The 26,079-nt window shown below is 35.8% G+C and overlaps 2 protein-coding genes and 2 long non-coding RNA genes across 9 annotated transcripts; 2 read left to right on the forward strand and 2 right to left on the reverse strand.

The window, feature by feature from the left end:
- On the forward strand, positions 1-23,593 carry LOC101735698 (probable tubulin polyglutamylase ttll-15). 6 transcript variants are annotated; one of them, XR_009975504.1, is made up of 8 exons: positions 6,211-6,355; positions 7,217-8,004; positions 8,802-8,964; positions 9,377-9,463; positions 10,031-10,245; positions 15,815-16,028; positions 21,526-23,205; positions 23,407-23,593. XR_009975504.1 is itself a non-coding variant. In XM_062673575.1 (7 exons), exons 2-7 carry the CDS (start codon positions 7,388-7,390, stop codon positions 23,518-23,520), a joined length of 1,410 nt encoding a protein of 469 aa, XP_062529559.1. In that variant the 5' UTR covers positions 1-276; positions 7,217-7,387; the 3' UTR covers positions 23,521-23,593. The 6 variants fall into 6 exon arrangements, 5 of the variants coding, with proteins under 5 accessions (XP_062529559.1, XP_037873141.1, XP_037873140.1 ...); XM_062673575.1 differs by lacking the exons at positions 6,211-6,355; positions 21,526-23,205 and adding an exon at positions 1-276; XM_038017212.2 differs by lacking the exons at positions 21,526-23,205; positions 23,407-23,593 and adding an exon at positions 14,257-14,289 and having other exon boundaries at positions 15,815-15,956.
- LOC119629856 (uncharacterized) lies at positions 10,273-12,599 on the forward strand. Its single transcript, XR_005245744.2, has 2 exons — positions 10,273-11,096; positions 11,302-12,599. It is a non-coding gene; the product is annotated as an uncharacterized LOC119629856 (long non-coding RNA).
- LOC110386753 (uncharacterized) lies at positions 12,600-14,226 on the reverse strand. Its single transcript, XR_005245743.2, has 5 exons — positions 13,987-14,226; positions 13,730-13,906; positions 13,245-13,352; positions 13,027-13,161; positions 12,600-12,863 (listed from the first exon to the last, which is right to left on the reverse strand). It is a non-coding gene; the product is annotated as an uncharacterized LOC110386753 (long non-coding RNA).
- Positions 23,529-25,716, reverse strand: LOC101735470 (integrator complex subunit 11). The gene has a single exon (XM_004928114.2). The coding sequence runs from the start codon at positions 25,403-25,405 to the stop codon at positions 23,600-23,602; it is 1,806 nt and encodes a 601-aa protein (XP_004928171.1). The 5' UTR covers positions 25,406-25,716; the 3' UTR covers positions 23,529-23,599.
- Positions 25,717-26,079: the final 363 nt, after the last annotated feature.

A 26,079-nucleotide genomic window follows, 5' to 3' on the forward strand; every position in this document is an offset into this window, starting at 1 on the left:
AAGTTCGGGAGATAATGTACAGACACGCAGGCGTCGTGACGCTCCTACGCTACCAACTTATAAAAGCGATGGATGATTGATTTTATCGGTTCATCAACTACAAGCAAATTTTATTGGGTAGTTGATTGAATTTGCTTCGATTTAAATGAGTACAGAGTAGTTTCATTCCAGGTCGTGCTTAGGAAGACGACTGGTAAGAAATGAAAATAAATTGACATAATAATACTAACTAGAGGTCCCGCAGTAGTCGATATTCGACTATAATTAATTGGAATTGTAAGTTTGTACACTATTATGATTGTATTTTATACTTCTATAATCACAAATTTCGCCAAGACTACACTATAAAAAATATTAACAAAGACAAACAATATTTAATCTATTCTCAATTTGACAACAGACGTCAAAAACAAAAGTTTGACAATAAATAGTATGCATGCGTGTGTGCGTCAAATACATGGTATGTAGTGTGTGTAATGTTTTCTTTATTGATTTAATGTATCTTTTATGGATTTATTTTAAAAAATATTAGCATTGTGCACTTCTTCTCTATATTCTCTATAAGTGTGGAAAATTTCATACTCCTCCGTCCGCTCAATTTTCGTAAAAAGGGATACAAAGTTTTTGCTTCACGTATTAATATATAGATTAAATAATAATAAAAGTCGAAAATGAACGCGCGCTATGTAAAAAAATTACGAATCAGTTCATGCTTATTTTATTTGTGAAAATTCTGTATTGGATATATAAATGTACCTACTTGTGTTCGTTTTGTATGACTCATATCCATAAGACCATATCAGCGTCGCCGGGCTAGTGGGTGAGCTCGCGGGGCTCAAACCTGACGATGTTGCTAACACGAGCCCTAGCAAGAGCCGTACTTCCCAGAATCTACCACCTAATCGGAAACGCGATCCACTGAGAAGATCCGGCGAGAAACTTAGTGGGCTGTGTCTGTGGGTTAGTTTACTCGTCGAGCCCTTCGTCACAAGCGACGGGTTCGACGAGAACAATAACCGGTGCTTGAGGTACCTTATGTCGTCGTGGCCTAACGGATAAGACGTCCGATGTATTCGTGTTGAGCGATGCACCGGTGTTCGAATCTCAGGCGGATACCAGTAACCACTTAACACCAGGTGGGCTGTGAGCACGTCCGCCCATCTAAGCAATAAAAAAGAGCACCGTTAGTGGTTCGGAGGATCCGAGATGACGTGCGACGCCTTACACGAATAAATCCTAACCCTTCAATGTAGGTCGTTTTATTTTATCAAAGCCACAGATTTTGAACTAGATCTCTGGCGTAACCATTACCAAATTCAAAATAACATTAAACAAACTAAGAACTAATTACGTAAGCAACATTGTTTATATGAACTCGATCATTCTCGATGCTCTAGATTAATTCAGCGATTTTAGGCTATAAATATTTACGCAGGTACCGAACTTAGATAAAGTTGGTGTGTTTCTGAAATGTTTAGTTATTAAATGCCTGTTTTAATGTAAATAAAGCCTTCACCTGTTAAACTTGATAAATATTTATTTTATCGTTTATTTTGGTTTTAGTGGGAGATTTTATGTTATTAGTGAGAACTGCGTCTGTATATGTGCATACCTAATTAAATGTAATTTTCTGGTAGATTCTGCGAAGCACAGCTCTTGCTAGGGCTAGTGTTAGCCAATCTTCGTCATGATAATCGCCTTATCGTTGCCGCCGCTGACAACCCCCCCGAATCCTGATCATGCAAGATCCAGTCACCGTCCACACCCTAGACACGTCCTTACGGATCCATCAGCTCCAATAAACCTTTGCATTAGATATCTTCAGCTCTAACACTAGGAGTAGGCTTCCTCCTTTTTCAGTATTTTTCAGTGATGTGACCTTTTTTTGTAATTTGTAGCCACTTAGGTATGTCGGTCAGTGGCACAATGAAGTGCGTGACTCAGTCTCATGCCCAGATACTCGGACACTTGGTCACTCCATCTTTTTCGGTTTAGGAACCCCGGTAACCGTAGTCGTCGAGCTCGACAAAGAGATCGACGTGCAACCTAACCCATGCATCAGCCCGCTGAGTTTCTTGACGGATCTTCTCAGCGGGTGGCGATTCCGATCCGGTAGTAGATTCATTTACGAAGCAATTGCTCTTGAGTTGTTAGGTCTTCTTTTTTTTTTTTTATGATTGAACGTTTACTGGTGGCCCGAAGGCCTTTCCAGTTTCACCAGGACAGGTGGGCGAGCAAAGGCTCAGCCAAGAGGGGTGGGATTTGCTAACAACTGCCCGAGCGCCTCCGAAGGAGACCTAACAACTCAAGAGCAATTGTTTCGCGAATGAATCTACTACCGGATCGGAATCGCGACCCGCTGAGAAGATCCGGCGAGAAACTCAGCGGGCTGATGCATGGGTTAGGTTGCACGTCGACCTCTTTGTCGAGTTCGACGAGTACGGTTACCGGGGTCCCTAAGCCTGCCCCTAGTATTAGAGCTGAAGGCATCTAATGCAAAGGTTATTGGATCTGATGGATCCGTAAGGAGGTCTTCTTCGGAGGCGCTCGAGCAGTTGTTAACAAATCCAACCCCTCCTGGCTGAGCCTTTGCGGGCCACCTGTCCTGGTGAAACTGGAAAGGTATCCGATATCTTCCAATCATAATAAAAAACAATTCTCTCAATTAAAGCCAGTGAGCTCACCTATCCGACAGGGGGTAACTGGAATGCCCCGCAGGCTACCAGCAAATAGGTAAGGAAAAAAATTACTTTTACTGTTATGCATAACATCGTCATTACAACATTATCCGATGTTTCCAATATATTAAATGAAATATACGGAAATATTAAACTGTCAACAGTTTTTGTGGTCGTTCGTTCATTCTCACTTATTTAAAATTAATTCTAAATTAAAGCATAACTAAAATTGTGTCTATAACTACGAGAATGCCAAAGATAATTCTGTGTTTGTACGGTAAAGAACCTACTTACCAGTCACGATCTTAAATTTTTTTTTTATTGCTTAGATGGGTGGACGAGCTCACAGCTGACCTGGTGTGAAGTGGTTATTAGAGTCCATAGACATCTACAACGTAAATGTGCCACCCACCTTGAGATATAAGTTCTAAGGTCTCAGGTATAGTTACAACGGCTGCCTCACCCTTCAAACCGAAACGCATTACTGCTTCACGGCAGAAATAGGCATGGTGGTGATACCTACCCGCGCGGACTCACAAGAGGTCCTACCACCAGTAAAAATAATCTGTGGCCGAACTGCGTGTGCTTTAATATTTACAATCATTGTGTAATATTCCTTACGACGTAAATAAGTAGACACTGTTTGCTTTAAATACATATTCTAAACTATTTAAGTGACTTCATTGAGAAATATTTTCTGAAATCTGGTTGCATGTTCCTTCTTGATAATTTGCAAACAAGTCTATTCAGGTACAATGGCAAATGAAATGTTCGTGGAATCTTGTTCAAGAAGATCGCATTTAAATTGTACTATAACTTTTATAAACCGATATAATATATTCTGTGCTTTTATAAATATAAATTAATAATAAAATTTGCCTACCTATAAGAAGGTCTTTAGTTTGTGGGAATCCGTTTTGGACCACAAATTCCATTTCATATAGATATTTAGTTGCATAACACATACAATGTTCGGAATTATTTCGCGTTTAAATTTTATAATTTGGATTTTATTGTGATAGATATTAACAAATCGAAGACGGATCAAGTGTTAAATTTTATTAACAAAAACTATACAAAGTTGTAGAAACCGTTAAATCTATCACAGATTATACAGTAAACAACTGTCACAGAGCGAAGGTCATTCACCTCAGTCGGACGGAATGTGCTGCATTCCGTTATTGTCCACATGTTTCCGCAGGTATCCGCAATTGAATAGCTATCTAACCTGTATCTACCCCTGCTCATAATATTCATAACATATAAACCGTAAAATAACATTTTCTCCTCTGTTTGTCAACAGATTTTTATTATTAATAACCACCACTTTTTCTCACCTTAAGTAAGAAAAAAAGTGTCATCAAAGTGTCATCACGTCCAGAGTCATAAAAGAAAAAAAAAGAAAAAAAAAAAAAAATCAAAATCTTGAACTGTTTTGTGATTATGATCGAAACTCGGTAATTTAGCAAACATTTCTTATTATTCTCTTCTCTCTTATTAATTATTCTAATCTACACCCGCATAAATAATACGAATTTTCCTGAATATTTTAATATTTTAATGAATAGCTTTTTTATTTAAAGAAGACAGTAGCGATGATGCCTCAAGTCTTTTCGGATCCTTCCGCCCACTGTGTTCTGGTGGTTCATTCACCGAGGCACTGTTCTTACTAGGGCAAAGTCCCAGGCTGAGCCCTGTGACCTGTGAGCTCGCCTACACGTCCCATGAAGCTAGCATATCCTCTCGAAGTTATTAGGAAGTAGTTAAATGGAAAAAAGAAAAAAAGATCTAATCGAATGTTAATTACAGCGACATCTATTAGTTAGTAGAACAAAACCTGATAAGTAACTAGTGACCAACCCTTCTAGAAACATTTTAAGATGTTTCTTACATTTCACTATACTAATTAATGTTCAAGCTCTATGACATTTGGATAAACACTGTCAAACTCAATTTCGAAAACATTCTCGAATAAAAAAATATGTTTAGTATACCCACAAGACGTATTTAATTATTATTAAGGAAAATTCGTCCCATTACATTATATTAAATACTCGTATATAATATATGCGAAAGCAACTTTGTGTGCTACGATTTCGCATCTTAACTACTCAACCGATCATTATGAAATATAATCTATATACCTAGCTGTAGTAAGAAATTATTTTCCTTCGGGAAAACTCGGATCTTTATCGGAATACGATGACACCCGAACTGTCAATGAATGATCGTATTAAATGAGTGATATTTTCATATCCATTAATATGAAACTTTATTGTTTAGAGTCAAATGTGAAAATAAATAAAGTCATTGTACTGAAACTATTTGAGAGAACCACTGAAGTATGAAACCTAGATCTATGGAGAGAACACGATAAATACAAACTTTTCCGAAAAATTACGAAGGAAAATCCTTTCTCACTATATCTATACACGCTGTCAGCATTATGCACAGGATATAGACAAAATCTTAACACTAAATACGTAAACAAAACAAATAAAAACGTTATGAATTTTATATTTATGTTTTTTTAAATTATTATTCTAATCGCTAAAGACATAGTAGGTCGATTAGAAATAATAATTATGCGGAACTCTTTCACTGAAGAAACCTCTAGGCTAAATACTTGACAGTGTATCTTCTTGAAAATTTTAAATCTAATACAAAATAAATTACACAGTTAAGTATGTATGTATATGCCAAGATTCTTCACACCGTTTTACACTTGGCTCTATTATAAATACTTTTATCACCAAAAAGCTAAACTTAGATAATCCATAAACTTTTTTTTAAATAAATTTCCACGCGTTATACCGTGCCGTTCACGTGTGTTGGTCATGCTTGTGATGGCAATAATGTGATACCATAGTTGGTCTCTAGTTAAGTCTAAAACCACGAATTACCGATCTGTTATTAACAATTACTCACATCATGTTGTTTTTCCGCCAATAGTCGTTTTTATCTTTTAAATAAAAGGTGCGTTGTCATTTGTTTAATTATTTTTTAATGCCTATGACCAAAATGAGACTTAGTATGAAATGTTAACTAGAGCTCTTGGGGCATCTTGAGAAATGAGGTTGAAATTTAAATTCGACTCTTCAATCTCACTGCCTTTAAGTGGTTACCGGACTCCATAGAAATCATTTCAACCCGATTACAGTATCTCTGGACCTGGCGAAAGGGAAACGGGGAGGGGCTTTACATTCCAGCGAGATCCAGAGATATTGTAACCAAGCTATACGTGTGAATGCCACCCATCTTGAGACATGAGGTCTAAGCCTCAAATGTAAGATTAAACGACTGCCCCACCCATCAAACCGGAACGCATTGCTGCATCGCGGCAGAAATAGGCAGAATGATGGTACCGACCCACGTGGTCTCAGCCGACGCTGTCCCAGTAAATTTGTTATAATTCTTGCGCAGTTTATCGTTCGATCAACATTACACATTCGAATAGTAGAACGTGTGATATCTGTTGATGTGACCCTAAAAGGCTGGGGCCTACTATCATTTAGAAAGTTTCTTCCTACCTCGCTCTAACCACATGCTATCTCTTTCCACATAGTGGGCATACATCCTCATTCATTTCAAATCCGTTCTTAAAAACAGTTGCGAAATCGTAATATTATGGTACTAAAAAGTGAAGTTAAATAATTAAGATGGACGCCGATGTGAAGGTCAGTGATCTTTGTTATCTTAATCTAAATAATGATCTGGATATAAGTCGTTTGTGAACGGTTTAAGACGAAAGTTCCGTGAAGTTTACATATTCGATTTGTGGATGTTTAAATTGAGTTTCTCAAACTTGTTTTTGCCGATAGATACGATTGTTTCGGTTAAATTTCGTTGTCAAGGACGCTAACAAGGAATCGAATCTTGAGTGTGGACATTTATTTGGACGATTACAGAATTTAAGAAGGCATTTTTTTATGAAATTTACAAAATATTCTTGTTCTGGGCCTGGTAAAGCAATCTTATTTGTTTTTTGATAGAAAAGTTTGGGTTTATTGGAGAGTTTACTGGTGGTAGGACCTCTTGTGAGCCCGCACGGATAGGTACCACCATCCTGCCTATTTCTGCCGTGAAACAGTAATGCGTTTGAGTTTGAAGGATGGGGCAGCCGTTGTAACTATACTGAGACCTTAGAACTTATATCTGTGGGTGGGTGGCGCATTTCCGTTGTACATGTCTATGGGCTCCAGTAACCACTTAACACCAGGTGAGCTGTGAGATCGTCCACACATCTAAGCCATAAAAAAAAGAGAATGCACCTTGATTATGAGCAGTTACTGGAACTGAGAGACAGCAAAACGTAAGCCCTTAGGGCCTTAAGGCTGCCGATAATTTTGAAATGCACGGCAAATGTATATGCGTCACAACACGCTCTTCCGCTAGTCCAGATAGAATAGAGCGAAATTAGGCAAATAATAAAAGTATATTTAATAGATAGATACGCCTATAGCTTATTACCTCCAAAAACCATTATAACTACCAATACGAAAATCGTTTTATTCAATGAACGAATCACCTTATTTCAGGACACGAATGCGTCAGAATTTAACGAAAATAAAGTTATCGATAAAAATACGAACGAGAAAACGCGTCTCGTCGAGCCTATTAACGTTAGAAATGCTTATGAAACGTCGAAATACGAAAACGCCAGAAATAATTTTAACATATTCATTCTGGTGTGTATAACAGGCGTTGTAATGGCCGTGCTAATGAGGAGGATGATAAACTCGGAAAATATAAACGATAAATACGTAGAGCGCGCCATCAAGAAACGTTATTGGGTTTATTCTGCTCAGAATGACGTCAACAATCCTGACGGTTTGTTAAAGCACGTGCATCGCGTCCTAAAACGAATCGGTTACGAAAAAACCACGAACGAATCCGATTGGAACTTGCTATGGTCCCACGATTATCCTTTTCGAGTACTGTACCCTAATTTACACAGTTTAAAACCAAATCAGAAAGTCAACCACTACCCCGGAGCGGGTTTCGTTACGAACAAAGTAGACCTTGCCACGACTGAATCGAAATACATCCCGAAGGCGTTCAAACTGCCACAGAATAAAGAAGATTTTTTAAAATACGCCGCTGAGAACGAAGGCGCCTTGTTTTTGGAAAAGCACAATCAACACAGAGGTGTTTACTTAAAAAACGTGAGCGAAATAAATCTGGCTGGCGGGGAAAGTTTCGTACAAGAATACGTGCAAAGACCGTTCTTAGTCGACGGACACAAGTTTGATATTGGCGTGTACGTAGTTCTAACCTCGGTTAACCCCTTGAGAGCATATTGGTACAAAGGAGATGTCCTCTTCAGGTATTTAATGTCGTTGATTGTTTGTTGTAATTTATTTTTAGTACAATCAATAGATCAATGATTTCGTAATATTGTTTAATTTTGCTGTTATTTTCTGTTGTTTCCGTTAGTTACACCAAAGATTCTTCGATCTTATTAGTTGTTCAATAGATTCTAAATTCCATTGACAATTTGTAGCTTGGAAACACGAATGAGATCTAAGAAGAGGTGTACAATCTGTTTAGTAATGAAAAATGTATATTCTATTAAGGTAAATATTACTACCTATATACGCGCTGGTTGATGCTGCTGTAAGTTCGACCTTATGTCTCAGAGTTGATGAGACATTATGATGTAAATAGACTCCAGTACCTAACTATTTAACACCAGTGTGCTTAACAGTGTGCTTGGAACAGCGCCCCTAGCGGTAAACGTAGGCAAACGTTCCAAATCCATACAAATTTGAGTTAACTCAAACGCTTTCGAGAACGTTAAAAAACTCGCACTAATCACACAGGTGCGATGTGAGCTTCATCTGACGGGGTAATAAAAAAAGACATGACTTATTCTTGAACCAGATCAAATTACCAAGCCGTTTTGTCGCTAATACTGCGAAGTTATGAATACTTTTTAATAGTTCCGCTACAGTAGCTGTGAACACATTCCCGATCCTACGGACAGAATGGAATGCAGTCGACGTCGCCCTTAAAAAAGGCATTTCGGATCCTCCCGATCCACTAACGTGCTTTTAAGTACCTCAGTACCAAGTCAAAGTGGCGATGATAAAAAAAATATATTAACCAATTTTTTGTTTTTAGGTACTGTCCGGCAAAGTATTATCCTTTCGATCCAAAGGATTTGGATAAATATGTCATTAGGGACGACTACCTCCCTACCTGGGAGGTACCTTCGCTGTCGCATCCTTACACTGCCCTTGGGTTTAGCATGAGAGATGCTTTCGACATTTACGCTAAAACAAAGGTAGACTATGTGTTTCATACTCTTAACTAACTAAAAAGTAATAGTAACAATATTAGTATAACTACACCGCTAGATGATTCTCAAACTGATAGCAGAATATATTAATTATACAAACGAAATAAACATAATAGAGTTCGCGTGTTTTATAAGGTCGTCATAACTGGACTGTCTATGATAAAATTATTTCAAATAAAAATGAATCTGCGAAGATTATCTAGCCTGGCAACACTCTATGTACGTGGCTGTATGTAGGTACATCCCTGCTCACCAAATTGTTACCTGTGAAATAACGCCGATAATATTATCTCAATAACTTTCACAGCTCTACAAACTTTCAATTCAGATAATTGAGTTAATTAGCTACTTTAACGACGTGTGAACGCATGATGATGAACATTAGTTTTGATTTCAGGGGAAAGACCCTACACAGATGTGGAGGGAAATACAAAACGCTATAGCTGAGTTATTTGTGAAAAAAGAGCATCATATTGTCGAAACTGTAAGTGAAATGACCTTTAATTATTATTTTTTGATGTTTCAAGTCAATATATTGTGATAATTCGATCCAGTGTTAAATAACCAAGTGAGTGAACAATAAAGCTTAAAATTTCCACATCAGAAGGTTTATTAGACTTATGCTTTGTTCAAAAATCGTTATAAGCGGATTCGCATAAAGTTATGATGACATTTTGTCTCACGGTTTCTTTTCTACAAGTTAAGAAATATTTTATTTATTATATAGTAATCAATATCTACAAATCCTAAAATTGGTAGAACAAACTATATTATGGAAAGTAAATATAAATCTAGTTTGACCACACACCAGACAGGGAGTGATGCGTCAAATTGATTGAAACATAAAAAATATGTAACCCTAATATGTAGATTTCTAGCAACCACTGTACTAATGACATCCAGCACCAAGTTATGTTACAGCTATCTCAAAAGTGTCAGTACTGTTACAAAAAAGATATTGAAAAAAAAACCTACATATTATTGTACTGGCAACACTGACCGACTATTAATGGCTATTTTTATTCCCTAAATGCTATTTCTTATTTTTTAGTTGAAATCGTATCCGTCAACAGAAAACTTCTTCGAACTAATGCGTTTTGATCTGGTCGTCGATGAAGATCTAAAAGTGTATTTGTTAGAAGCCAACATGTCGCCCAACTTGTCGTCTGCTCACTACCCTCCCAACCAGCTGTTGTACGAGCAGGTTCTGTACAACTTGTTCGGACTGGTTGGCATAGCTGATCATATCCAGGAGAATAGTCTTGGGTAAATATTTTGACATTTTGAGGTTAAGGTATTTATTAGGTACTTCTGTGCTATGATAACAGTGTGCTTAGTGCGGGTTTCTTAACGTTCTCGAGTATTACGCCAATTTTGTATGCAGTTGGAACAGCGCCCCTAGCGGTAAACGTACGCAAACGATCCCATTTCATACAAATATGAGCTAACTTTTGCGCTATCGAGAATGTTAAAAAACTCGCGCTAAGCCGTGCGATTCTGTAAGCGTTGTTTAACAAACTCGCACGTGAATTTGGTGTGAGTTTTCAAATTGGCATTCTGTAAATTTCATTGCAGTGCCGAATCTACACTAGCGCCCCTCGCGGGTGAATTGAACTAGCAAACGTGAGTTTTTTTTACTAAAATGTATGAGTTGACGTTTGAAACGGCATTCTGTAGTGTAAATCACGTCGAATTTCGGCAAGAACTTCGCATCGCAAAATCATTTTATTTGTCAAATCAAAAGTTAGTGTTTTAAGTGTTTGTTGTGAGTGAGAATATACGAAAACGTTATAAACCGCTGTTAATTATTAAAAAAATACTATTAATTAACAAAATTGCACTTTAAAATAACTTTATTCTTCATCGATATTTTATGGAGCGTATGTTTTTATTGAAAACATTGTTGAAAAGGCTGACGCTACGGATCAGCGTGAAATGTGTCGACAAGCCTACGAAATTCACAATTTATCACTTTTAACTTGAGATGACGACTATGTAAAAGTATAAAGAAAGTGTATAGATTGTCGAAGGATCATATGAACCAGTTAGGGTGTGAATTACACCCTTTGACGAAGACCACTAAAAGCCATTGAAAAGGACTTTCAACTCTTCTAAAGGTAGGTATTCCATGTGGTAAGATTGTGTCTTTATGTACAAAATAGGTACTTTAAAACATATTATTAAAGTTTGCTCATTTGTTTATATCCAACTCTCCCATTATTGTAAAACAATACCACTAAACTAATCTACCAAAAATATCTTGAAAGAATACAAATTAGATTCTCTAATAACTATGTGTATTGTATAATGATTATTTCTTAGTTTCAGTTACTGTGCACCTTGTTTATTTGGGCAAATGAAGTTACCAAAAAAATCATAAAAGAAAATATAAGAACATATTTGTCCCAGATATCCCAGTGTATATCTGAGGTTGTGGAGGCTCTGAACAACCCAGCAACTATATATAAATATTTAAGATTCCCGCAGAATGCTCAAGAATGGCAAAAGTTGAAGGAAAACTGAAGAAAAAAGAAGAAGGTGGTTTAAACTAAATAAATATTTTTTTTCTTCATAAAAAAGTACCAATATTAATCTAATGCAAAATATTGCAGTTTTTGTAAAAAAATTAAAATCACTTTGGTTGTTGGGTGTATTGATGGGACGTTGGTGGCCTTAAAAAGACCTGCTACCAATAAAAAATGGTTTTACTGTCACAACGGCTATCATGCCAGAAAATGTACAATTTGTAAAGCCATTAATATTTTTCGAAATTCTGATGATATGTAATCCATAAACGAAATGTGTATTATGAACTATGTATTCAGATTGTATTCATTTCAGTTAAATTGAATTGTGTATAATGCTTTAAAGTTATTGTGAAATTTAGTATTTATAATATTAAATAAACTTTATTCAGTTACAAAATAAAATCTACTAAAGATTAGTCAATGACAGCAAGTAATGACCATTATAATTATTTAACATCTTTTCAGTCTTTCTGTATATGCTCAACGTTCCAACCTTATGACACCTTTTGCTAATTTTTTTTTCATTTCACCATCTAAATGGTTAGACGAGCTCACAGCCCACCTGGTGTTAAGTGGTTACTGGAGCCCGTAGACATCTACAACGTAAATGCGCCACCAACGTTGAGATATAAATTCGAAGGTCTCAGTATAGTTACAACGGCTGCGCCACCCTTCAAACCGAAACGCATTACTGCTTCAGAAATAGGCGATAATGCTATGCTAGCTAATACCTGCTAATAATGGCTAGCTAATGCTAATACGGAGAGAGATACTCCTGAAGCTTTGTAGCACCACCTTCATTCCACTGCCCGTAACTCAGTGAAAAGAACAATAGTTCTGTTAAAGAGTAGATTCAGGTGTTTGCTGATCCATAGGGTGCCAATTTATCACCCTGATAAGGTAGCAAAAATAGCTGTTGCGTGTTGTGTTTTGCACATTTGCAATTGTGCAGAGCTGCCAGTTTCCATAATCTCAGATTATGAGATTACATTTACATTATGGTGGTCATGTTGAATTACTTTGTTAAATTCTACTAATTAGCTTACTTATAGTGTGAAGTAACTTCAAATATAAATTAATGATTTATAAAAATAGTTTTATTATAGTTTTATTCAATAGTTATATACAATAATTTTGAAATTTGTTTGCATCAGTAATGTGTGGAAATACAGGTTTAAAATTCCTAGCTGCATATGCTAATTCCACCAACAGTTCATCCTTCTTGCAGACTGTTGACTATTTATTCCCCCATGGTTGTTTAAGTTATATATCCTGGTACTGTGTAATTTGTTGTAATTTGAGTACACTCTGCTTTTCATTGAAAAGTGGTGAAATAGCAGGTCAGGTGTTGAGGTGCTGAAAAAAATAAATTTATTTAAAAACAAGGTTAGTTAAAATACAATGTTTAGAATACATACAAGAAAAGGTTTTTATTAACAAGTAACAGCATTATGCACAAATCAATGTCCCTAATATGGTTGTTCAATGAATAGGTACTTTGAACTGAATAAACACTTACCTAACAACCCAATCTCTTGACTAACATGAGACCTACTGTGGCTGGAGCTACTAGTAGTAGCATCACAATAAGTAGAAGTCACTTGCATTTAGTTAGGGGAGGATGACTGCAAAATAGGTGATTCTTGATGCAATGCTAAAAAGCCAATAAATATTAATTTTTAAAATGCAAGTTTTGTTTAGGTATTTATTTAAGATAATTAGGTATAACATACATACCTGTATGTTTGGGATTGTTCCAATACTGATACATTTTCCGAGTTGGCAATAAATTCTCCTTACAATATTCTGATGACGTGGATTATTATTTTCAATCTGTTGTAGTTCCTTAAATATAATAAAATAGGTTATGCCTAAATTTTGTTCATTTATTTTAAACGGAGTATGCAGCCTTTAGCCTACATAGTGTCAGTTTAGTAAATACTCTGGAACTGCCTGCCACCTCTGTACCAATATGCACACCCTTTACCATAAATACAGTCACCTCTGCATCAATAAAAACATTCCAACAACATCAATCCAACTTGCAATACCTAAATTGTTCATGATTTGATTTATTTAATTCAATATATTTTTTTTGTTATTGGTGAATTTGAGATACAGATAAATTACCGATATTCCCTGTTAAAATAGAATATCAATAAAAACGTAGTAGATAGATTTATCATACATAAATAGATGTTAACATGTCCTAAATATCTCACCGGGAATGGATCATATCTGACAAGAGAATTTAGTTCCTATATTTTTTTAATATCCTTGTTCTCTTATTGAACATGTTGAGATACGATTAAACCTTTTGTTTCGCTAGCTTTTAATCCAAAACGTCTATCAATGCCTCTATTTGCACCAATGTCGGATGAGAAGAACGCTCGTTAAATCTGTTGGTAATATATTGAAATTTTAGATTAAAAAACAAATGGATGAACCATTGATAGCCTGAAAACTAACTTTTACTTACCTCATAATTTTTATTTAACGTTAAATTCACTCACAAAGTAACAAAAAATCTAGAAAAAGTAAAATAAAAACTTCCGACCGCTCGAGATTGTTTTGAAAACAATTAAAATTTTGTTTTTTAATTCTGGTATTCGCTAGTGCACGCAAAGGAACTTAGCGTGCAGCCAGAAATTACAATTAATATCATAAATATATGACTTTTAATTTTCTTTTTAGTTAAATTAGATGTGGCTTTAACACCAAAGCTTAAATTCATGGTATTTTCTTACAGAATGCTTATAAATACAACGAAAAACTGAAACCGGTAAGCTTCGATTTACATTTGCGTGTTAACGGCTATCCCTAGTAGTAGTATAAACAAACTTCGTTGTCACTTCACTTCGCTCGAGGCAGAGTAATTAAGATTAGTGTTTACAGAATGCCAATTCAAGGTCATTCTATTGCGAATGCGAAGTGATGGAGAATTTCGTAGTGAGATGCGAGTTCTTGTTTGACTTTTAGAGAATCGCAAGGAAGCACACAGACCAGTTAAGTTGTAGACACGACCGTTATCGCTAACATTGGATTTACAAAGTAACCAAAAAAAATATTTTTTTACTTACACTTTACTTACTTACTTTTAGGTGTACGAGCTCACAGCCCAACTGATGTTAAGTAGTGATGATAATGTTAGCTCATTATTCACTTTAGTGTCTGATCTTATTGCGTCGTTCAAGCGATTCAATAAAAAACCACTACCATGCGCTGATTAGTTGCGTCCTCTTCAAAGGTAGCATTGAAATCGCCTGTGTCTGATACGATAAAATAGAATATGTAACGCACCCCGGAACACGTATTTGATTACGCTATTTTTTTATGGCTCCATGTTCATAAATCCGGTACGTTCAATTTAAAAACGAAAATCAAAACATAGAAAAATCATAAATTTGAATTTAGAACAGTGAGTATTTAGTGCCAAAAGATTTAATCACGATTCCTAGACGAAGCTAATTTAATTTAAATTAAAAGTGCTAGTAGCTACCTTAAAACTGTCACTTTAGGCATAATCGCTTTTCAACCGACCTCAAGCAAAAAAGGAGGCTCTCAATTCGGAGCATACGGTTTTATGTTACTTAACCTAATTGGTTTTAAGATGTCTTGGATGTAAATGTTCTCTTTGTATAATGGTAGCATTTTATAATTTCCCATGTGGTAATACATCCACACATGAACGAATAATGCGTGGGTTGTTCGATAAAAGATTAATATTAGAGCACGTTATTTTAGTAAATAAAGGCACGCAAATTTGTGGTACCACCTGCGGAACTTGATTGTATTTTTTTTTTCCTACCTAAGCTGGTAGCCTAGAGAGGCAATTCCAGCGTAACCATAACTAGTAGGTGAGCTCACGGGACTCAAACCTGACGACGATGCTAACACGAACCCTAGCAAGAGCCGTGCTTCGCAGAATCTACCACCGGATCGGAAACGCGACCCACTGAGAAGATCCGGCGAGAAACTCAGTGGGCTAATTGATTGTAATAAGTCGTTTATGGACATCAATATACAATATGTTCAATAACATTTTACATGTAATCTAAATCAGTCAACAACTTAACTGAATCCAAGCTCGCCGATTTATGTATAACGGAATGTAATCAAAATGAATTAAAAATGTTGAACTATAGAATTCATGTTTGAACGAAGGGGCGAGCATTTACGTCATTGACGTCTATTGGCTCCGGAAACCACTTAGCAACGGGTGGGCATTGAGCTCGTTCATATATCTAACCAATAAAAAGAGAATGAGCGGGAGCTTCAACAATAATCAATATTTTTTCATAATTTAGAGATTCAGCTGCTCAGAACATGGTGTCTTCACAGAAAAACATAGCCGTATGGGGCGAAATATGCACGACGACTTGTAGAGATAATTGTCACATGAATCTAATATGTGAACTCTGTCGTCCCTGTCTGAGCGCAAGGTTGCGAAGCGTCTTCCTTAAGGCCCATAAGGAGTTTCTTCATAAGGGAGACTTTAGGAGGTTGTTCCCACCGCCTATGGTAAGTTGAAGAAATAGTAAAAAGCAAGATCTCTGTTTGTTATTCCCGCCCAAGCATTAAATAATAACTTCATGAAATATATTGTATTTTCTTAGGTTTTTGCGAGCCATGGACATAATTTAACTTTTAATCAGTCATCATTTTATTTCACTGCTGGTGATTTTTTTTTTTAATAAAATCCTAGTACTTGTTTGTGAAAAGAAAAAATGAAATTAAATCCCTTAGTTTCCTTTACAACACCCATGTGCAGAGATGGAATGGTGTTATCCTAGTTAACCACGCAGCCAAAAATATATTGAGAAATTATAATATGTCTACATATTTTCATACATCTCTTAATTTTTACTACATAATTATTGCATGTGACATTCTCGAATAAAACTTTAGTTTTATTCTGTTTATTTATTTATTTAAAAAAAGTACTGCCACATCACAAACATTTAACATTTAAAATAAAACTATTTAATTTATGGCCTGATGCATGTGACAATAATGGCGTAGATAACATTGGCAATTCGTCGGCCCGAAGATGGAATACAATAATAAAAATAAAAAGGATACCTAACGAAAACATACTTTGAAATTCAAATTTAACAAGTAAAAAGAAAAGAAGAAATGTCAATATATATAAAATATTATATAAATATATACAATATATATATAAATTCTGTTTAAAAAAAAAACATAAATTTCAGTTAAGTACTCGACTCGTAATCGCTTAAATTATCTACGAACACAGAATCTGTGTCATATGTCTGTTGATAAAAGTAACTAACACTTGTTATCTTAACTGACAACGAATTCCGACAAAATTATCTACAAACTAAATAACCCTGAAATCTATTGTCCGGCCGCCGACATAACGCGATGGATCGCAAAACTATAACATTTGTTATTTGTTATGTTAATACTTTTTTACTAATTACGTGGTTTAACGATTCCAATATCAATCTAGTTACCGGTTCTTATAGATATTGCAACGTGAATTCCTCTACTCAACATAAAACGAAACGCGAAATCTCAATTTTCTTGGGTAACGACTGTCTCACCTTTCAAATTGAAAGTCATAGCTGCTTCGCGGCAGAAATAGGCAGAATGATGACACCTATCCATCAAATCGAAAGATGGGAGACGTTCGTCAGCTGCGTTCGTTTATCGGGTTCACAAAACTTGTAGTGACTGTATTTTGAAAAGTCCTTATTTTGTAAAGACTTTACAAAATAGTTAGTTTGTTTTTTTACTGTTCTCAATTTTATAAGTTAACTAGCGGCCCGCTCCGGCTTCGCTCGGGTCTATAACAAAAAAAACAACGATATTTGACGCTGTTTTATTTTTAAAAATAAAAGAACACTTATTGCGGCATAACTATAATAGTTGGACATATAATATGCTGTCGCGACACTTTTTGTAAATAATAATGTCATTGTGTTCTACAAAGTCAATAGTACATTATTTTATTCTATCATCAATAGTTTTCGCAGGGCACGCGACGTAAAGAATATTTTAGGTAATTTTGTTATACCTTCGGTTAAGTACATTATTGAAGTTTTAATAAGGCCTATGTTACTCGGGAATAGTGTGGCTTCCAAACAGTGAAAGAATTTATCAAATCTGTTCAGTAGTTTCGGAGCCTATTCAATAAAAACAAACAAACAAATCTTTTCTCTTTATAATATTAGTATAGAAGTTTAGATAACGAGCTATATCTTTATTATAATCTTTAGTGGTTAAATTAAAAAATTGTTTGAATCCGGAAAAATACATTGTTTAGTCAATGCTTGATAAAATACTGCCTCAATATCGAAATTCCAATATAACTTTAGACACACTAATTAATCCATTGAACATTAACATGTACGGTTCCAAAGCGACCGACCTTAAGTTAAATTAGGCATGTCACTGTTGCTAATGCAAGACTTTTGTATTGAACGAAAATTTTGTTTGGTAGCTAAGGCGCTAATGACAATGAAGCATTGTAGCGTTTGTAATGTGAAGGTCAGCGACTCTTTGTAAAAGAAAAAGAGAAGACAAATCATTTCCACATTAAAATTATTAAAAAAAAAACTGTAATAAACCGATTTTTTAATCTATTGCATAGCTTTTATCGCGGGCCTTGAGCGCGGCGACCGAATCATGAAATTCCGTAACGAAAAAAACCTTGCACTCCTCACTCCGCCTACCATGTAGCGCGCGTTCAACATTCACACGTTGCGCTTGTGTAGTGTTTGTGAATAAGCGCGTGGCGTGACGTCACACTGCATGCGCATCGTGAAAAGTCTGCCCATCTCTCTCTCGCGCGGTCTAGCTTATGAGTGTGAAGGGGACTGTTAAGGTTTTGCTTTTATTAATGTTTCATATAGCGTGGTCTTGTTTTATTATTGTTTTAATATTAAATTATCATAGTCTAATTATAATTGCATAAATTGATAAAAAATGCTATGCAATAGCTTTACCGCGGCTGTTCCCGAGTGCCACACGTTTGTTTTTTTATTTCATTTTCTATAACATAACTACTTGCACATCGGGTTTTTTTATGTAATAGAGTTTACTAAACCAATAAAAATGTAATGGTACATAATTGCCTTTAGTCTTCCAACGTGCACTGTAGAAGTTGCGTGCAGGTAGCTTCGAGGGTTGAAAGTAGTTGACCTTGTTTGCATTAATTTATCTGCCATTAGGTATATTATGTAACTTCTATGAGTAAGAACTTACCTATTATTTTTAAACGGGTCTCATTACTAGTGGTCTGATTGCTGTATTTAGGTACTTGAATAATTAACTTTGTAAATGTCGTTAGCACGATTCAGGATTTTGCCTGACGTCTCATACTCTGACATAATAATATGGCACTACAGCACAAGAAGTGCTCTCTACACAAAAACACTCTTGTTTTGTTCTCTTGTTTACTGGTGGTAGGACCTCTTATTTACTGGTGGTAGGACGTCTTCTTACTTGTAGTAGGACTTCTTGTTTACTGGTGGTAGGACTTCTGGTTCACTGATGGTAGGACCTCTAGGGAGTCCGCGCGGGTAGGTACCACCACCCTGTCTATTTCTGCCGTGAAGCTGTAATTGCTTTTCGGTTTGAAGGGTGGGGCAGCCGTTGTAACTAAACTTGAAACCTTAGAACTTATATCTCAAGGTGGGTGACGCATTTACGTCGTAGATGTCTATGGGCTCCAGTAATCACTTGACACCAGGGGGGCTGTGAGCTCGTCTACCCATCTAAGTAATAAAAAAAGAACCCAGGAATCACTATCCGCTTAAATTGCACAAAAAACTTCTTGATTAAAATGAAGCGATATAAAAACGAAATCAATTTAAATAAAATATTTCATAATGCCAATTCAACTGTTTTAAATATTAACAATAGCACACTCCCTCGCAATTATAATGTTATAGTTAGAATATGATCGATAAAACAAATTATAACATCGAGGTGAAAATACATATCAAGGGGCAACGTACTGAGGCTTGTTGCATGACTTTTATGATATCATTATGATTTAAAATCACCTTTATTGTATTTTCTTCGGTATTCGCAAGTCGCAGACATTATTAAAACAACTTTTATAGTTCTAATCTACTTTTTACAATCGAGATTATACCGTTTAAGTAATTTTAATTAACTCTTTTATTGTTTGTTTTTGATTTTAGTAATTCGTAAAATATATGGTCATATCTATGGAGGTTATACTAGTCTCAAAATCAGAAAATGCGTTATAAAGACAATAAATATTATTATAATCAATAACAGAAAATGTTAATGTCCGATTAATTTCATTACTTAATTAACATTAAGAATTTGAATTTATGTTTTAAATATTACTTGACGACATGGATGTAAAAAAAATTGTAATTATATTTTAATAAAATAAAACCTCTAAATAAGTCTGAAAATAAATAGAAAGATAGACATAAAGCCCAATGAGTAAAAAAAATGGAAATCATAATGGCTTATAAGATGTCCGATGTAACTGATTTAATGGAATTGGTTAACGAGTTCACGACCCACCTGGGGTTAAGTGATTGTCGGAACCCATAGCAGTCACAACACGGTAGAAAAATAGTGGTGCCGACTCGTGCGGGCTTACAATACCGTCGATTTTTAGTATTAGCGGTCTGTAGTATATCTTTTCCAGTAGATACCCATAACCCAGAACAAAATCGTAAACCGTACCTAAACGTAAAAAAAATAATGACAAATAATAAAATTCTTTAAAGGGCTAAATAGTTAGTTATAGTAATTAAGTATTTATTTTTTTACTTTAAAACATAATTGTGAGACTTTTATTGGGTAGTACTGCGATGTTAGAAAGATGAAAACATAATATAATGACGTGTTATTTAGGTTCTAGTGCACCGTAGGTTCTAGTGTAGTGACCACCGTCCTTTTTATTTCTGACGTAGGCTCACTTATATCATAACTACCCATTTTGGTACAAGAATAGGTATCTATACTTACAGTTACAAAATAAAGGTCAGTTGGTTGTTTTTTAATGCCGTTATACTTTAACAGAATTAACATGCATGTGTTATTTGCTTTATAATTTTCAAGGTAACTAACAAGTATAAGCGTGAAGATGCGAGACATTAGCCTAAATTATATACAATCTTAACTCAATACTCGTACTTATAAAACTCACCTCTAAGTCTGTACTGATTGGCGGGAAAATTGATTTTTTGACAAGTAACAGCGATGTGAGCGAAATTATGATTAACATATTATAAATATAGGTTTAGTTAATTAAGTATAGTTAGGATTCGATTTTCAAACATGTTTCTTTGATTCTGCGATATGAACTCAATTTGACCGTTGCATACAAAACAACATTTGTTTTTTTTAACAAATCAATCGATTTTATCCCTTCAAAAAATCTAATATTGTAACGTAATGTTACAACTTAAATCGTCTGCAAAATAAAAAGATAAAAAAAAAACCTTAAAACAAAAGTATTTATGTTCAAAGCACTTATTTTATCGACTGTACCGCTGAGGTGAGAACAATAGTTCCCACCTCCCCCCGAGACGTAGGTTCGGCTGGCGCAGACACTGCGCAGCCGCCGGAGTCGTCACTAGACTTCCTTATTAGTCTTACGTTTGTATTCGAGTTCAGTTAAAGTTCGTTTTCAAACCAGACGACTTACCTACAAATAATTTATTTAAAAAAATATTTAGTACAGCAATATCGTGTGCTGTTTAATATTAACACGATTAAAATAAACGGATTCGACCCCGTTTTTAGGGTGAGTTGGAAATGGCATATTATATATTTTTAACGCATTACTTTTTTTTATATTTTACTAATCATGCACAGCTTGTTTGCTTCTTCACTTGTTTTTTTGCTTTCATTTTTTATTGTGCATTTACTCCGTTCTGGTTAACCACTACCACGATAATCTCGCCACAAGATGTGGGTACCTTGCTCGAGTTCTCGTTGGTCAACCAGATCGGAAGGTAGATAAACCAGTTTGTGAAGTTGGTCTTATCGCTTCCAGGGTTCATGCCTAGCTGTTTTTTCACGCTTCTTGCTTATTGCTTCACCCGATAACTGCGTGTGCTGAAAAGGTCATCTCCGCCCAGTAACCCGTACCCTGGTGATCTAGCCAGCCCAGGAAACCTCCAGGAGTCCAGACGTGGTGCTTCAGCGGGTCAACCCACGTCCGTTGGCTGCCGGAATTCAGGAGGGTAACCTACAGAGGGAGAGTCAGATCGGCCGTACAACCACGCCCTACAAATTTGTGTGCTCAACTGCCTGTGTTTTTTTTTTGTATAATATATATTTTTTTAATGAGACACTAGTGTTTTGTTTTTTTCCTAAGGGAAAGACTAAGCAGTTGTCGCAATATGTCGCTCTCTTTACTTTTTTTACTAATTTCTACCTTGGGTAAAGTGATGAAATTAAAATTAAACTCATGGCAGAATTTAATTGTATTCATAATTTCACGAGTAAATTAATCAGTGATATGTATGCAGAAGGTATATGACACCTTTTTGGTGTAATGAAAATGTATTCGACATGGGACCAACTGATCTTAAAATATTTGCTATAGTGATTGAAGGTACTTTGATGGAGATGATTTATTTTTATTGTACTCGATGTATATATTAGATATTTAACTAAATTCTCCTTGAGTAAGTTTTGGGGGTAGAAGTAAAAAATCGTAAATACTGCTAAAAGTTAAATACTAAATCTACATGGGTCGTAATAGAAATGAGGTAGTAATATTCGGGAATTCAGTGCAGCTAGGGTCACCTAAGTCAAGATCAAATTGCTATGTGAATTAGAATCTGGGTGTGATTTTTTTGGAGTTTACTCCTTTAGAATCGATTTACATATATAGGCCCGGGGTATGAAAATTATGGGGACCAAAATCGTACTAGCATGTCACACGAAATGCGTTATGCGCCTGATTGGCTCCTGATTGCGTGATGCGTGCGCGCGCCAATCAGGAGCCAACGCGCGGCCGCGTTATCGCAGGTGACGCCGGGCTGCTGCGCCGGCAGTCCGCCACAAAGCCTCGTACTGATCGCGCGTTTCTCTCATTATTGTATTTTCATATATTTGTTAGTCGTTTGTTTTGTGTCTCGTTAATTTGTTAATAATCTGTAGTGTATCGTGTTGTCGTAATATAGAACTATTTCTCGTATTGTTTCGTTTAATTTTTTATATCCAGTAAACTCCAGTCGTGCGTCGGAGCGGACACACACACTTTTTTTATTGCTTAGATGGGTGAACGAGCTCACAGCCCACCTGGTGTTAAGTAGTTACTGGAGCCCATAGACATTTACAGCGTAAATACGCCACCCACCTTGAGATATAAGTTGCAAGGTTGTATAGTTACAACGGCTGGCTGCCCCACCCTTCAAGCCGAAACGCATTACTGCTTCACGGCAGAAATAGGCAGGGTCGTGGTACCTACCCGTGCGGACTCACATGAGGTCTTACCACCAGTAATTACGTAAATTATAATTTTGCGGGTTTGATTTTTATTACCCGATGTTATTCCTTCACCGTGGAAGTCATTCGTGAACATTTGTTGAGTACGTATTTCATTAGAAAAATTGGTACTTGCCTGGGATTCGAAAAACGGGTTATCGCTCAACACGAATGCACCGGACGTTTTATCCCTTAGGCCACGACGACTACATGTATAACGGACACCAATTTAAGATCGGTAGGTAGTGCAGAAGTAAGACACATTTTCTATGAGACTCATACTGTGGCACCATGGAAAAAGAATCCTAAACCATAAATCACCTTCCATTATTTTTAACCATAAAAAAGATGTTGCTTTGCATTTATAGAAACTTTCTTTTGTCCACACTAGGTGAAACTCAATATTGTATTTTATTGACATTTTATTTTTATATTCCAGAAAGCCAATGCTACTTTAAAAGAAGAGGACTTGAAGCACTTGAACAAACCAAACAGACTTCAGTACTTATGGTACCAGGGAAAATGCAATGTGGATATCACTTGGTGTACATAAAACAAATATTATTAACTAAAACTAATTTATTCAAAATTACAAAATAATTCATAATAAAAATCCTAAAACATGACATTTCTTATTCTTTCATTGGACTATATTGAACCATTGATTGCAGGAGCCCTAATATATAGCTACCTAAGTCTTCGTCTTGGTTTGTCCAAGAAACATAAATGTTTTTTGTGCTATCATCTTCACCTTCTACCTTGATGAGTACTGACTCAACTGATATGTTTCCTTCCGATATAGTTATAGTCCAGCCTTCTAATTTTTCCGTCAGTAAATTCTGCAATTTTTCAGCAGTCTTGATAGCTGGCCCCGGATCCTCAAAACGAACTGTACTTGTGAATCTAATGATATGCCTGTTTATTCCGATTTCATCACACATCTCATCAATGTCTAGTAATGATAGCCTGTTATCTTTCACACACAGAATCCCATTAACAACTCGCCTGCGTTTTGGATCAGGTGGTTGGGCATTGTATCTCACTGCTTCAGCTTTCAGCAACCTCAACGAGACATCAATAGGAATGGTTGTTGGAGTATTTATAACACATGTTTCACCATTAGCTGGCATAAAACAACTAATTTTGAATTCCTTCTCTATTTTATCTTTCAAAAACTCCATTTTTTGAGCTTCACCATGTACCAACAATACATTTTTGGGTTCACAATATTGTATCAATTGCATAATTCCTTTTGCATCAGCATGAGCTGAAAATGACATGTATTCTACTGCCATTTTAACTTCAACCACTTGTCTGTTTTCAAATTCAACCTTCTTTGCTCCATTGAGGATCTTGTGTCCGACTGTGCCTTGCACACAGAATCCTGGCATAATCACCATGTTCTGCTCATAAGGAGCCCATTTCTTAAAGATGTTTAGTGACAATCCAGCATGCAACATTCCAGGCGTAGCAAAAACTACCATAGCACCGGGATTATCAATGTATGTCTTGTCAAATGGTTTAATATGCTTAAAGTCAAACATATTTCTTTGAACAAATGTCTTTCTTATTTTTTGATTGGTCCATGTTATAAACATTTTATAGTAATTGTTTGCTTTTTCTGTCAGTCCAAGAGCAAAGTAAACTGGATATTTAAGATTCATACGATCCCAATATGTTTCCAATAAAATACAAAGTTCCTGTGCCCTTCCTAATGCAAACACCGGAATCAGAACCTTACCTCCTTTTTCTACACATTCATGAACTTTTTTGAGAAAATCTCTTTCACGACAGCGTTTTGAATCTCTTATGGTTGTTGCATATGTGGATTCTGTTATGAGCAGATCAGGTCTACATTTGTCAATCCAGGCGGCTCCTAAGTGCCTATCAGGTGTCATGTTGTAATCACCTGTGTAAACCACAGATTGTGACCCTACTCTGATCCAGAACATTGCAGCTCCTAAGACATGTCCTGCGTAATAAGCTTTGATTTCTAATTCATTATCCACCATTACTGATTGATGGAGAGTCACAGCTGTCACTTTTTTCATACAATCTTTAATCATTTGGGAAGTGAAGAAGTTTGACTCACCTTTGCGCTCCACTGCGACTTTCCTCATATCCTCGAGAAGGATTGGTGCTATGGCTTTAGTCGGGTGTGTCATGTAAATAGGGCCGGTATAACCAATCATTTCGGACATATAGGGCAGTGCACCGCAGTGATCTAGGTGAAAATGTGATATAATAACGCAGTCAATCTGACTCGTTATAGGGCCTTCCGGGACAATGTAAGAGAAATCAGGAAATCTTCTTTCATCGTTGTAGCCCATATGCATACCACAATCTAACATTATGTTTTTGCCACCCATGGTTAGCAAGATGCAGCTCCGACCAACATCCTGGCCCGCTCCGAGTGGCGTAATCTTAATATCCGGCATTATAAGTTTTACCACATCCAAGGAAGCTTATGAAAATATACGTTTCAAGATTATGAATATTAACGACACGAAATGATTCGCCAGTAGGTACCGTGGTGTATTAATAATCAGTACGATGTTTCATAAAAATAATTTATTACATACTGTTAAAACTCATTTAACCCTAAAACATGTTATTTATAAATAACAAACAATATTTTTTAAGTAATTTGCTGTTAATTATCATCACAATTCCGCAACATGGGTTGTATTATCTATAGTCACTAATGTCAAAGCGGTATGTGTATATCATTATTATTTTTTTAAGGTATTTTATGACCTGGTAACTAAGACTTTTAGGTCATGTCTTATTTTAATTTATATTCTTATTTTTATGAAAAATGATAAATGGAGTGAAATGAAATGAAGGTGATTAATTTGGGGCATTAATCAACTGGGATGAAATTAAATGAAAGGAGATGAAATGATATGGGATGAAATATAATCTCAGTAAAATGGCGGTCATTTACTGAGATTTTTCAGTAGACTTTTTGGAGGATCCAGAGAAGTTACGTCCAGCGGCTTGGCTTCATTTTCCCACATTTGTGCACTTTCACAGATATTAGGCAGTTAATAAACCAACGTTATTGTACATTTCAACCTGAAGAAACATTAAATAGACAAAATAAAACAAA

This window comes from Bombyx mori, chromosome 18 (assembly GCF_030269925.1).
Source record: "Bombyx mori chromosome 18, ASM3026992v2".
Taxonomy (NCBI): domain Eukaryota; kingdom Metazoa; phylum Arthropoda; class Insecta; order Lepidoptera; family Bombycidae; genus Bombyx; species Bombyx mori.

What these genes read in the sequence shown, in the direction of transcription:
- LOC101735698 (XM_038017210.2), top strand. An exon ending in AGCATCATATTGTCGAAACT is followed by an intron (nt 9,464 to 10,030) that starts GTAAGTGAAATG and finishes CTTATTTTTTAG; the next exon opens with TTGAAATCGTATCCGTCAAC. An exon ending in ATCCAGGAGAATAGTCTTGG is followed by an intron (nt 10,246 to 15,814) that starts GTAAATATTTTG and finishes TTCATAATTTAG; the next exon opens with AGATTCAGCTGCTCAGAACA.
- LOC101735470 (XM_004928114.2), bottom strand. Translation starts at nt 25,405, where the DNA reads ATGCCGGATATTAAGATTACGCCACTCGGAGCGGGCCAGGATGTTGGT.